This window comes from Cyprinus carpio, chromosome B15 (genome assembly GCF_018340385.1).
Source record: "Cyprinus carpio isolate SPL01 chromosome B15, ASM1834038v1, whole genome shotgun sequence".
Taxonomy (NCBI): Eukaryota; Metazoa; Chordata; class Actinopteri; order Cypriniformes; family Cyprinidae; genus Cyprinus; species Cyprinus carpio.
Genome location: NC_056611.1, coordinates 23,897,100 through 23,909,970, shown reverse-complemented (window position 1 = coordinate 23,909,970; position 12,871 = coordinate 23,897,100). Strand labels below are relative to the sequence as shown.

The following is a 12,871-nucleotide window of genomic DNA, read 5'->3' as shown; positions in this document are numbered from 1 at the left end:
TGATTCTAGTTGACACTGGACTGGTTCTCTTTTGTGAGCATTCCAGAATGAGTCAGGGATGTACCAAACTGTGTGTTCCAAACACTGAGAGTCCTGAAGGGAAATGTTTAAATAATAACAAAGTAAAAATTCTTAAGAAATTCTTAAAAGCAACTTATTAAGATGATGTTTAATTATATTAAATCTCGCTTTTCCCATCAATCACCTCACCTGTTCTCACTGTAACACATGGGGAACCTTCTTCCAGTCTATATAAATAAATAAATAAATAAATAAATAAATAAATAAATAGAACGGCTTTTGAATAAATAGTTTTCTGGTGGATTTAAAACCAATCAGTTTTCTCAAATATAAATAAACACCTTGTTTTTCAGATTGCCATGAAAAACACAGGTCTTAGGCATCGGCATATAGCTATAACTTTCTCCTGTATGCAAATCAGGTTTTCATTTGTATCATAATACAAAAAGGCCAAAAGCACAGTCTCTCCTACTCACAGCAAGACTTACAAAGACTATTTATAGTGAGCCATAGGGAGCCATTGAGGTGCTTTTTGTCCATTTTGAAGATGGACAGATGACAAACTAGCCTAAATGGCTTAAAAGCTTTTTAATGGGTCCACATTTATTCGTTTAGCAGATCCTTTTAACCAGAGTGAGTTACAAATAAGATCAAGGCCTCTAGATGGCGCCATCTACAATTCTTTTAAACACTCAAAAGGAAAGATAAACTATATTATGAATAAAATGTGTCAAGTAAAAAATAAATAAAAATAAAATAAAATATAAAAGATTGTGGCAAATCAAATTTGCTTTTCGGTCTCAACGCATTAATGTTAAACTGCACAACTAATTATCTGCTCTCCCCTTCATTTTTGGTGGCTGTTGTCATAAGTATTTTATATATTTTTTAATGTTAATAAACAATAATAATTATGGTTCTATTTTGTGTCCCCATGGAATAATTTTTCCTTTGAACGCTGATATTCAAAATAGTTTTCTACAGAAGCATAGTTCCCTTGTTGCATCATCACTCCACCCCACTCTCTCTTTCATTTAAGTAAAGGGGAAACAACCAGCAATTGTTTATGCAAAGACGTTGTTGGGAGCTTTGATAACACACTTGCAGGAAGGACAGACAGAAAGGACTAAAAATGGGTAAGAACCTTTATCTATGCAATATTCCTGTTTGATACTCTTTTTAAACCAAATTTGTGGTTTACTGAGACAGATATGATGCCCTATGAAAAGAACCAGGTCAAGTGTTTTTTTGCTGTAATGCTGTTTTTTAAAATGACATGCATCTTTTGATTCCTCCACCCCTTGGGGTTGGTTGGGTTTCATTATCTCAACCTCTTATGAATGGCTGATTTGATCAAGATTAAGCAGCGTTACCACTGGAGTTGAAAATTTAGACTTTAATCCAACAGAAATGTAAAAATGATCTCATCATCTGTTGTTGTTACTCAGTGTAAAACCCTATTTTAAAGTGCCCCTATTATGGGTCATGAAAGATTCATATTTTGGTTTTGGGAGTCCCCAACAACAGGTTGACATACACGCAAGGTGGAAAAAAAAAACTTTTTTATTGTCTTATAATATGTTTTTTTTTTTTTTTTTTTTTTTTTGCTCAACCACTCCCAAATGGTGTGCTCAACGATTCATTTTTCCAAACCTCCTTTGCATGACGCTAAACTGCGGTGATTGGTCTGATTACCTAGTCTGATGTGATGGTCTACTGCATGCCGCACATGTCAATATCAGAAAGCCATCACTATTACTTAGCCTACAGCTCGGTGGTAAATACCCAAACACAAACAGCCATGGTATATGCATTAGCCTAATGCAGAAACGTATTGATAAAGCACTGCAGTTTGTACAGCCACATATTGCTCTATCCCTTATCAGAACTCCAAGTAATAACAACAACAAACATTCACTACTCATCGACACATATCTAGACAATTGCGAGCGAACAGATATTGCTGTTAGCCGGTTAGACGGAGACCTACAAGTTGTGCAATCAATTACTCATTTCTAGTCGATACATATCTAGACAATTGCGAGCGAACAGAACAGAGTACATGACAGCAACGGTTTCGTTTTTTTAAAAGAATTAATCCACTTTCAGAATAAAAATTTCCTGAAAATGTACTCACCCCCATGTCATCCAAGATGTTCATGTGTCTCTTTCTTCAGTCTCAAAGAATTTAAGGTTTTTGAGGAAAACATTCCAGTGATTTTTCTCCATATAGTGGGACTTCAGTGGTGCTCAAAACAGATTGAAGGTTAAAAATGCAGTTTCAATGCAGCTTCAAAGGGCTCTACACGATCCCAGCAAAGAAATAGGTTCTTATCTAGCGAAACGATCTGTCATTTTCTTAAAAAGATATATATACATATTTATACACTTTTTAGCCATAAATGCTAGTCCTAGCACTGGGTATTGCTGTTAGCCGGTTAGACGGAGACCTACAAGTTGTGCATGCGTTCTAAAATCAGGGTATAAATTGTCCTACATTGGTTTACCTTTTTTTTTTTTTTTTTTTTTGACCCTCCTTGCACGTTTATTTTGTAAACACTGGGCCGGTGATTCTGCAGCAATTTTTACTTTTGAGGAGAAAATGAGTTGGCATTTTTTTTTTTTTTGACCCTCCTTGCACGTTTATTTTGAGATTCCGGATAATACACGGGTAACGTGTACCGGTAATTGTTAGATTTTGGTTCATTCAACACTGCCAGTGTTTTTCCTGGAATCTGTGCATGCTCCACACACAACCCGTCAAGGTCTCGTAATGACACGTTACATCAGGATGTGACGTGTAATGTACGGGTTAGAGGAGAAAATGAGTTGGCACGTTAACTTTCACTAAAGCTGACAAACGATCTCAGCTTCAGCGCAGATAGTGGTGATTTATTTGGTTTTTGCTTTATTTTTTTTTGGCGATAGTTGATCTGTCTTCAAAACACCCAGTAAAAGAGTTGCACGATAATGTGCGTCATCACTACGACACACCCTTTACAGCCTTGGTTCTGGCTTTTGTTCACACAGAGCTCATTCCGGGACTGAACCCGGCAATGTTACTAGAGCCCCATTCACACTTCGATTCCAGAAAATACATGGGTAATGTGTTCCGGCAATTGTTCCCAGGTCGCTAGATTTTGCCCCTTTCACACTGCCAGTGATTACCCAGAATATGTGCGTGCGTTTACACACAACCCGTAAGCTCTCATTCCGGGACTGAACCTGGCAATGTTAAGCCCCTTTCACACTGGGGCGTGTTTGCGTTCACACAGAAGGCGACCCGTCAATGTTCCGGCAATTTTCTGGGTCCAACGTGCAGTGTGAAAGGGGCTTAGGTCCCCAACCCGGGATCGATCCCAGAATCAATCCCGGGGCGTGTTTGCGTTCACACAGAAGGCAATCCGGCAATTTTCTGGGACCAACGTGCAGTGTGAAAGGGGCTATAGATTTTCCGGATTTAATAGATTGCAGAGCACAGCGTCTTCTCCACAGGACTCCGTTACGGGTGTTTGAGGGAGGGGAGGTTCAAGTTTTCCCGGGTCTGCGCATGCAACAAGTGGGTGGCCATAAATATGCTAATGTTTCATGTTGATGTCAACTTGAAACACCTTAAAATTCGTTTTAAAAATGACTCATTTTCATGACTCAGAGTCGACTCTTTCTTTTGAAAGACAATAACTTTATACACGGTGCACTTTTGGATTTAAAACTTTGCAGGATGTTATCATTCACTTAGAGCTGTGTTACATACTGTATGAAAGGTCATTTTCAAAAATCCATAATGGGGCACTTTAAGATGAAATGACAAACAAAATGTTTTTTAAAAAAATATTGTGCTTTAGTTTTTGTGACTTCAGTAACATGCTAAGTGCCTGTCATGTCAGTCAGTAGTGGTTAAAATGCTGTGGTCATACAGGATGCAACTTTTTGCAACTTAATGCGAAACTGGCTGGGAGCAGTATTGAGCTCAGAACAACAATAAAATATTGTTTATGAATTACAGCCTTACCTGTTTAATAATGGCTATAGTGTTTTGTGGAATTATGGTGCATGTGAATCGTGCAACAAGGTTTTGCTGGCAGTCTTTTTAATTTATTAACTGTTGACAGCAAAACAAAAAACAAAAATACTAGTTGAGTCAAAACTACTCTAGTTTACTCTAATTTTAAGACAAAGTTTAATTTTGTGTTAAAATTATTTACAATATACACTATGTATTTTATATGTAATCCAGAGCATAGGACACGATGCCCCCTGGTGTAAGAATGAGTAAATCTTTGTATTATAACCATAATTTTGATAATTAAAATTAGATTATTAAAGATGATTTTAAATTGAGCATGATTTACAATGACTAGATGTGTAAAAGTTCTAACTGAACAATAATAAAAATCATATTAAAAATCTGAGCTGTAATAATAATAATAATAATAATAATAATAATAATAATAATAATAATAATAATAATAATAATAATAATAATAATAATAAAGTAAACATATTTTGAAGACATACAACAGCTTTATTCAGAAATGAAACTCATTACTTACAACTTTCTCTTCTGTGAGCTGTAGACTATGGAAGATTGTGTCTGCCACAGGATTAAAAAAAAAAATGAAATGATATAGGGAACTGCAACTTTTTTAATCGCACAACTCGGTCATTTGTTCTTGCAATTCTGAATTTATATCTCACAATTCCGACTTTCCCTCACAATATTGAGGGAAAAAACTGAATTGTGAGATGTTATAAACTGGAATTAAAAACACAATTCTGAGGGGGGAAAAATAAGAAAAAAGTCAGAACTGTAAAATAAAAATATAACATTTAGAGATAAATTTATTAGATTTCAATAGCATTATTTTGTATTCCACAGCAAAAAAAAAAAAAAAAAAAAAAAAACAGAATTACAAGATGTAAACTCAGAATTTCGTGTTTATAGCTTGCAGTTCTGAATTTATATCTCGCAATTCCGTTTATATCTCGAATATCCTGATTAATTTCTCAGAATTGTAAGAAAAACAAATCCAAATTGTGAGATTAAAACATTTTTTTATTTGATGGCGGAAACGGCCTCCATGGTTAATCACTGCAACAGGATGGTTGAGTCATTGATTTGAACTTTTGATATCAGTCGGATTTGTGAACGAATCATTCCATTTACTCAGTTTTCAATTCGAAAGTATCAGAAATGTTAATTCTGTCATAAACCATTGTCTTTTTCTTTTCTTTGTGTAGCGGTCAATAGTGTGGGACAGTTGGACAACTCAACGCAGACAGTCTTATCAGACATTGAAATCTTCAATATATTCATATACTTTGTCGTCTTTGTTCTGGGTATTGTTGGAAACGGGCTTGTCATATATGTGACTGGCTACAAAATGAAGACGACCGTCAACTCCATTTGGTTTCTCAACTTGGCGATTGCAGACTTCATCTTCATCTTAATCATCATCCTCTACATTGTTACTGCCTTTAGCAAGGTTTGGCTCTTTGGTGACTTAATGTGCAAGTTTGTCTCCTTCGTGACTGTGCTAAACATGTTTGCCAGCATTTTTTTGCTCACAGCTATCAGTCTGGATCGATGTATATCCACCTGGGTGATTGTTTGGGCTCAAAACAAACGTACTCTGGTCAAAGCAAGGATCATCTGTTCACTCATGTGGGTTTTATCCATTGGCTGCAGCATCCCGTTTGTTTTGTGCCGCTCAGGAGAGAAAAATCAATGTGCCTATATATGCGCTGCAAACATCTTAAAGTCTCTGTTCATATACAGGTTTATAGTGGGCTTTCTCATCCCCTTCCTGATCATTGCATCTTCATACATTGCTATCGGAGTGCGAGCCAAACGTCTCAAAAGAGGAAAGAAACTTAAACCTTTCCGGGTCGTTATATCTGTGATCCTGGCATTTTTCATATGCTGGTTTCCTTTTCATGTTCAACAGCTGTCTTTCATAGTTGCAAATATAAATGGGTGGAGTGACATTGAAAACGTATTCAATAAAATAGGACCATTTGTTAACTGCCTGGTTCATCTCAACAGCTGTCTGAACCCCATTCTCTATGTGTTCATGTGTGAGGAGTTTAAGAAGAAGCTCAAAGAGTCTCTGCTGCTGGTGCTGGAGACGGCTTTTGCAGAAGAACATCTGCCTTTCCGAACATCTCGCCCTTCCACATGTTCACACCTCTCAGAATCACAAGGTCTCAAGCATACTAATGAAACAACCGTGTCATCATGCAGCAGCAGTCAGGACAACAATACATGCTGTTAGAAAATCAGTCTCAGAGATATTCATTCATTATGTCGGATTGAAGTGATCAGATAAAATCACATTAACAAGTTCTCAACATCGCTGCCTTGATGCCTGCCATCTCATACCAGAGGTTCAAAGCCAATTTGTGTTAAAAACAATTTAAAGTTTGTTTTAAATGTTGCAATTTATGTGCCATCAGTCTCATCATACTAAACTAAAAAAAAAGAAGACTTTTCATTGTTGACTTTCACATGCCCTCATTTTCCATTCGCTGGACAAACTGATAGCCCCTATGATGATTTATTTTATACTTGTCTTTGTTTATTAAACCGGCTTTGTGGAAATAGTTTAAGATTTAAAAATATTTTCAACATATATTTTTCTGTTTTGTATATTCTTTTCATTGACTTGTTTGACACAACCTTTTAGCCACATTGTAATACTGTCAATTTAGTGCTTATATTTTGTAATGTTTAATTAATCACCAAAACTGAAGATCTGTCTGAAACATTATGTAATCTGTAATCTTTTTTTTTTTATAAATACAGTTTTTATGCTATTTCTGTCTGAAATTTATTATGGGCATAAAACACTGCAGTCACAGCATTCTATCTATCTATCTATCTATGTCTGTCTGTCAGTCATCACATGATCACATTTCAGTGACTTATAATATGAAGTTAGAAACCTGGAATGAGGTTCCTTGTGCCAGCCCTGAGCCATAAGCACTATGTTACAAAGTCTGATGGGGTTATATAATAAAACCAACAATGCACTGAGCAGCTGGCGTTACTGAAATACAATTCCTTTTATGGTGAACCCTACTGAAGCAGGTGTTGAAATCAGTGTGTGGAAGAAAACAGAAACATAATAAAGGTTGCTGTCTACTTCAGTAAACATGATGAACTGATTGAAATGTGAGATCGTACCGTTTTTAAACTATAATACAGCTTGTGAACAAAATGTCATATAGCATTTAATTTACATGAGACAAATCATCAGGGTCCTCAGCTCATTAGTTCGCTAGAAACATGAAGTCTAGAGAATAAGCATTTCGTGAAATATTAGAATATACAGGGCCGGTGCTGGCTAAATGGGTGCCCTAAGCAGAACTGTAATGTTGTGCCCCCTCCCCCAAATATTATGGAAATAAAAATAAATAAAAAAACACCTTCCATAGGGGTCAAAACAGAATGGTAATTCTGTTTTATTGTGTTTATATGTTTTAATTCTGTATTATTTACAAATTACTAATGTAGCTCTACAGGGGGAAAAAAGAAGAAGAAAAAAAAAACTAAAATTACACACATTACAGTTTTTCTCAGTCACTTTGGTGCATTTCTCAGATCAGAAATTAAATTCTCAAAACTACTTGTTCAAACTCCTAAAAGCAGTTTCTCTTTCTTTTGAACAAGTTGCGATTATTTTGGTACATTCATTTTGTACATTTGTCTGCAGTTTCCTTATCAGTTGCTAATGTCATGTTGCTCAAAATGTATTAAATAGTTCTCTGTGCAACAGTCTTACCCCTCAAAACATCTAGGCATTAGTTCATCGTATAAGTCATTAAATGTAAAAATGGTTGATCTAGTTGTCATAAACTATCAAGAACATTTTCTACACATTTCTATTAGAGTTTTTGTACATTTGCCATGAATTGTGCAGGTGAATCTCGACTTCCACTAATGAAGAGAATGTAGGTCAGCTAATGATAAACTAGTTCTCTGAAATAGCTCAAAGGTGCATCTCATGAACCTTCAATTGGAAAGCATATATAGACAAAGGACAAAACAAGAGTTTCAAATTCTGACATTGGATATTTCCTCTCGATTGGCCTGGAAAATCAACAGTAGCTCTGTCGACCACACCTTCTGCTTTTGGTCATGTTGAAGCCAGCCTCATTCACATATATGAAGTTGTGAGATGGTTCTCTTGACTCCAATTCCATGTTGCATTGCAAGGGAAGATATTCCCTGTGATGTTGATGAGAATCTGTGGGCTGACAGACTGGCATGTCAGGAGGCGCAGTGCAATTCCTCATACAGTGCTGCATGCAAAAGCAAAGTTCTGTCTAAGGAGTCTTTCCTGTGTTTGCCTATATAATTTTGTATTTTTGCCTTTGTGCCCTTATTTCTTTTCTATGTCACAGTGACATTGTAATGTTTGTTTGTTTTTTTGTAAGACCACTAGCAAAATGTAACTGTGAATCCTTTCCAGTCTCTTTCAATCAATATGCCACGTACAGTAATATGTAAATTTGTACTTTTGAAATGGATATATGGCATACATAAGAAATGCAGCCTTCTGCATTTCAGTACAGTAACTTTCAACCAAACTGTTGCCATAGTTTATATCAGTTAATAGTTACAGAGTGCACTGTTATATTGAGAACATGACTAAGCATTTTGACTATCTTGTTTGTGACCAGTTTGTACCAGTTTCTCATTCTTTTGAACAAGTTGCGATTGCTTTTGTACATTCATGCAACTGATTATGCACATTTGCGGTTTCCTACATTATCATTTTCTAATGTCATGTTGCTCAAAATGTTTTATATAGTTTTCTGTGCAATAGTCTTACCCCTCTTTAGTTCATCTTATAAGTCATTAAATGCAAAATAGTTCATCTAGTTGTCATAAACTGCCAAGCACATTTTTTTTTTTTTTTTAGACTTTTTGTAAATTTGGCATGAATTGTGCAAGTGAATCTTGACTAATGAAGAGAATGTAGATCAACCAATGATAAACCATTTCTCTGAAATAGCTCAAAGGTTCATCTCATAAATCTTCAGTTGGAAAGTGTTGGAAACTCAGAAGGGAAGACCAGGAGACTCTTGGGTAATCTTCAGCAGGACTCTTTATTGAGAACGCGCTGCGTGGTGCTGCAGTCATCAAAAGTCTAACTAAAGCAGTCATGCTTCGTCATTTATATCCATTTAAGGGGGAGGGATACATTTAGCAGAGGTGGAGACAATCTAACCCATAGCATGCAAATAAAGTACAGGAATCAGCCCAACACCGGCATTTTCCCAGCCTTGATCTCTTTAGCATAACAGTGTCATTCAAATGCATAGGTGCTAATCCAATCAGCCTGACAGTATCACCCATACCTTCACATTATCATAGAGATAAAGGCACACCTTTACAGTTTTTCTCAGTCACTTTTTGTTGCATTTCTCAAATCAGAAATGAACTTCTCAAAACTGCTTGTTCGACCTTCACATCATCTAGTCACTTGTGCACATCATAAAATCAGTTTCTCATTCTTTTGAACAAGTTGCAATTGCTTTGGTACATTCAGGCAATTGATTATGTACATTCATCTGCGGTTTACAACATTATCAGTTGTTAATGTCATGTTGCTCAAAGTGTATTATGTGGCTCTCTGTGCAGTAGTCTTACCCCCTAAAACATCTAGTCTTTAGTTCATCGTTTATGTCATTAAATGCAAAATGGTTGATCTAGTTGTCATAAACTGTCAAAGCATATTTATTAGACTTTTTGTAAAATTGGCATGAATTGTGCAAGTGAATCTTGACTAATGAAGAGAATGTAGATCAACCAATGATAAACCATTTCTCTGAAATAGCTCAAAGGTTACAGTTTTTCTCAGTCACTTTGGTGCATTTCTCAAATAAGAAATGAATTTCTCAAAATTACTTGTACAACCTCCACATCATCTAGTCATTTATACACATCATAAAACCGGTTTCTCTGGTTGTATATGTATATAGTTTTCTGTGCAATAGTCTTACCCCTCAAAACATCTAGTCTTTAGCTCATCTTATAAGTCATTAAATGCAAAATGGTTCATCTAGTTGTCATAAACTGCCAAGCACTTTTTTTTTTTAAACATTATTATTAGACTTTTTGTAAATTTGGTACGAAATTTGTAAATTTCCCTTCTCAGAGGACCTCATGATGCCACCCAACATAAACTAACTACCAAATTTTGCTACAAGTTTGATTGCAACGAAATCATTGTGTTCATCATATGTTTGCTTACATCATTAACTGAATTTTACCATAAATTTCTGCCATTTGACATAGTCACCACTGACAAGCTACTTCTAAAATATATTGTAGAAACTTAATTCTCTGTAAAGTTCCTGTATCGTGAAAAGCGCTATACAAATAAACTTGAACTGAACTGAATTCGATAAGAAGCATGGCGTGCACCACAAAACTGGTTTCCCCCTGCTGCAGATGCGATGATACCTGATGGTGCAATCACATCAAGTTTGCTGATGACACATCATTTTGCCCTTATCAGATTGTATAAAAACATCTAAACAGCCAACAAGGATGTAAATATTTCACTGCCGTATAACGACAAGGATCAGGGAGGTTGCACAGAATCACTCGTCCAGTTCAGACTCACCTCTACAGGAACACTGGAGTTAACGTGCCAAGAGGGTATTGTAGATTAACAACAAACCTCAAAAAGTCAGTAAGAATCGATCTGCAACATGCCTTAAAGAACTCTCAATATTTAGCAATAAATTATGCTGTCTGCTAGTGTTTTGGATTTTATTTTATTTTTGAAAATATTAAAATTGATTATAAGTGTATTAAATGATGCAATTTCTTGCCTTAACTGTACTTTCTCTCTTTGTGTAGTGTGCTTAGGAGATTTGGAAAATATTACTAAAATCATTACACATAATTCAACCACATTACCGGGTATGGAATTACCTTTGTGCCAATTAAAATCGGGTGGCATGTTGGTCTTTGTTATCTCGGACCTTTACGCTGCCATTATTATACTGGGTCTCTTTGGAAATGGACGTCAGTCAACTCCATTTGGTTTCTCAACTTGGTGATTGCAGAATTCATCTCTATCATTGCTGCTCCAATCCTACACATCATCCCTTACTTTGGAGGACATCACATCAACGACGCCGATTTGCAGGGTTCTCCGCTTTGTGTTGAGGCTAAATATGTTTGCAAGCATTTTTTATTTTATTTTTTTCTGACCGTTATCAGTCTGGACTGATGGCTGTGCACATGGGTGATTGTGTGGGTTAAAAATAAAAGAACTCTAGTCAAAGCCAGGATCATCTGTATGCTTGTGTGGATTTTCACATTGGTGGCAGTCTTCCTTTTGCCTTAATAACCCTTAAGGTTAATTTGAACAGAAAGCTCCTGAAGCTTCTGGTCATATTTGCGTTTATGGTGGGACTCCTCAACCTCTTTGTGATCATTGCATCTTCATATTTAGCTATTGCAGGACGAGTCAAACAGCTTACAAGGAAAAAGCAGCTAAGGGCTTTTCGGGTCATTACTGTAATCCTGACCTTTTTTGTATGCTGGCTTCCATTGCATGTTTGTCACATTTATATGGCAATTGCAACTGAGAGTAAGTGGTTTGAAAGTGTTTCATTAGTATTTTTTGCCTGTACACAATAGCTGAATGCCTGATTATGATAAACAGCAGTCTGTATCCCATTCTCTGTATGTTCATGTGTGAGGAATATAAGCAAAAGGGTTAAACAGTCCCTGCTGCTGGTTCTGGAAACAGCATTCAGTGAAGATCAATCGACATCCAAGTCAAAACATTTTGCCTGATCTTTATTCAAAATAAAAATGTCAAAAAGCTTAAATAGGATCCTTTGGTGTTACAGTTTTTCTCAGTCGCTTTGGTGCATTTCTCAAATCATCATTAATATTTGCAAAGAAGTATGTGCATTTCTCAAAACAATTCATACAAACAGCACCCCAATATAGATTACCTGCAAAAGCCTTTCTGTATTTTTCTAAATATTTTTTGTTTATCTTTTAAGAAGGTATTTTTTTTGTTGATGATATTATTGGTGTCATAATGATGAGTAGTTGTTTTGTTATTATTAAAAAAGAAGTTTAAAATGCTTAGTCATGTTGTCAATAACAGTGCACTTTGTTATTATTACCTGATGTAAACTATGGCAACATTTTGGATGACAGTTACTGTGTTGAACAGTATGCCATATGCTAATGTTTGCCATATATCTAAGTACAAATTGACATATTACTGTATGTGGGATATTGATTGAAAGAGACTAGAATTCCCAGTTATAATTTTATTAGTTGTCTGACCAAAAAAAAAAAAAAAAAAAAAAAAAAAAACAAACAAAAAAAAAACCACCTTTACAATGTCATTGTGATATCAAAAAGGAAAAAGAAACATGGGCACAAAGATGAAAATAAAAAATAAGTCCATTGTCAGAATTTGTAACTCTTGTGTTGTCCTCTGTCTATATAGTATATGCTTTCCAACTAAAGATTCATGGGATGAACCTTTGAGCTATTTCAGAGCAATGGTTTATCATTGATTGATCTACATTCTCTTCATTAGTCAAGATTCACTTGCACAATTCATGGCAAATTTACAAAAGTCTAATAATAATGTGTAAAAAAAAATGTGCTTGGCAGTTTATGACAACTAGATGAATCATTTTGCATTTAATGACTTGTACGATGAACTAAAGACTATGTTTTGGGGGGTAAGACTATTGTACAGAAAACTATTTAATACATTTTGAGCAACATGACATTAGCAACTGATAATGTAGGAAACCGCAGATGAATGTGCAAAAGCAATCGCAACTTGTTCAA

At 35.6% G+C, this 12,871-nt stretch overlaps 1 protein-coding gene and 1 long non-coding RNA gene across 2 annotated transcripts; both read left to right on the top strand.

Annotated features, from left to right (window-relative positions):
- Nucleotides 1–965: 965 nt before the first annotated feature.
- LOC109088809 (C3a anaphylatoxin chemotactic receptor-like) lies at nt 966–6,837 on the top strand. Its single transcript, XM_019102940.2, has 2 exons — nt 966–1,157; nt 5,263–6,837. Exons 1-2 carry the CDS (start codon nt 1,154–1,156, stop codon nt 6,294–6,296), a joined length of 1,038 nt encoding a protein of 345 aa, XP_018958485.1. The 5' UTR covers nt 966–1,153; the 3' UTR covers nt 6,297–6,837.
- A 3,580-nt stretch (nt 6,838–10,417) lies between these two features.
- Nucleotides 10,418–11,885, top strand: LOC109088823. Its single transcript, XR_002017584.2, has 2 exons — nt 10,418–10,723; nt 10,898–11,885. It is a non-coding gene; the product is annotated as an uncharacterized LOC109088823 (long non-coding RNA).
- The last annotated feature ends 986 nt before the right edge of the window (nt 11,886–12,871 follow it).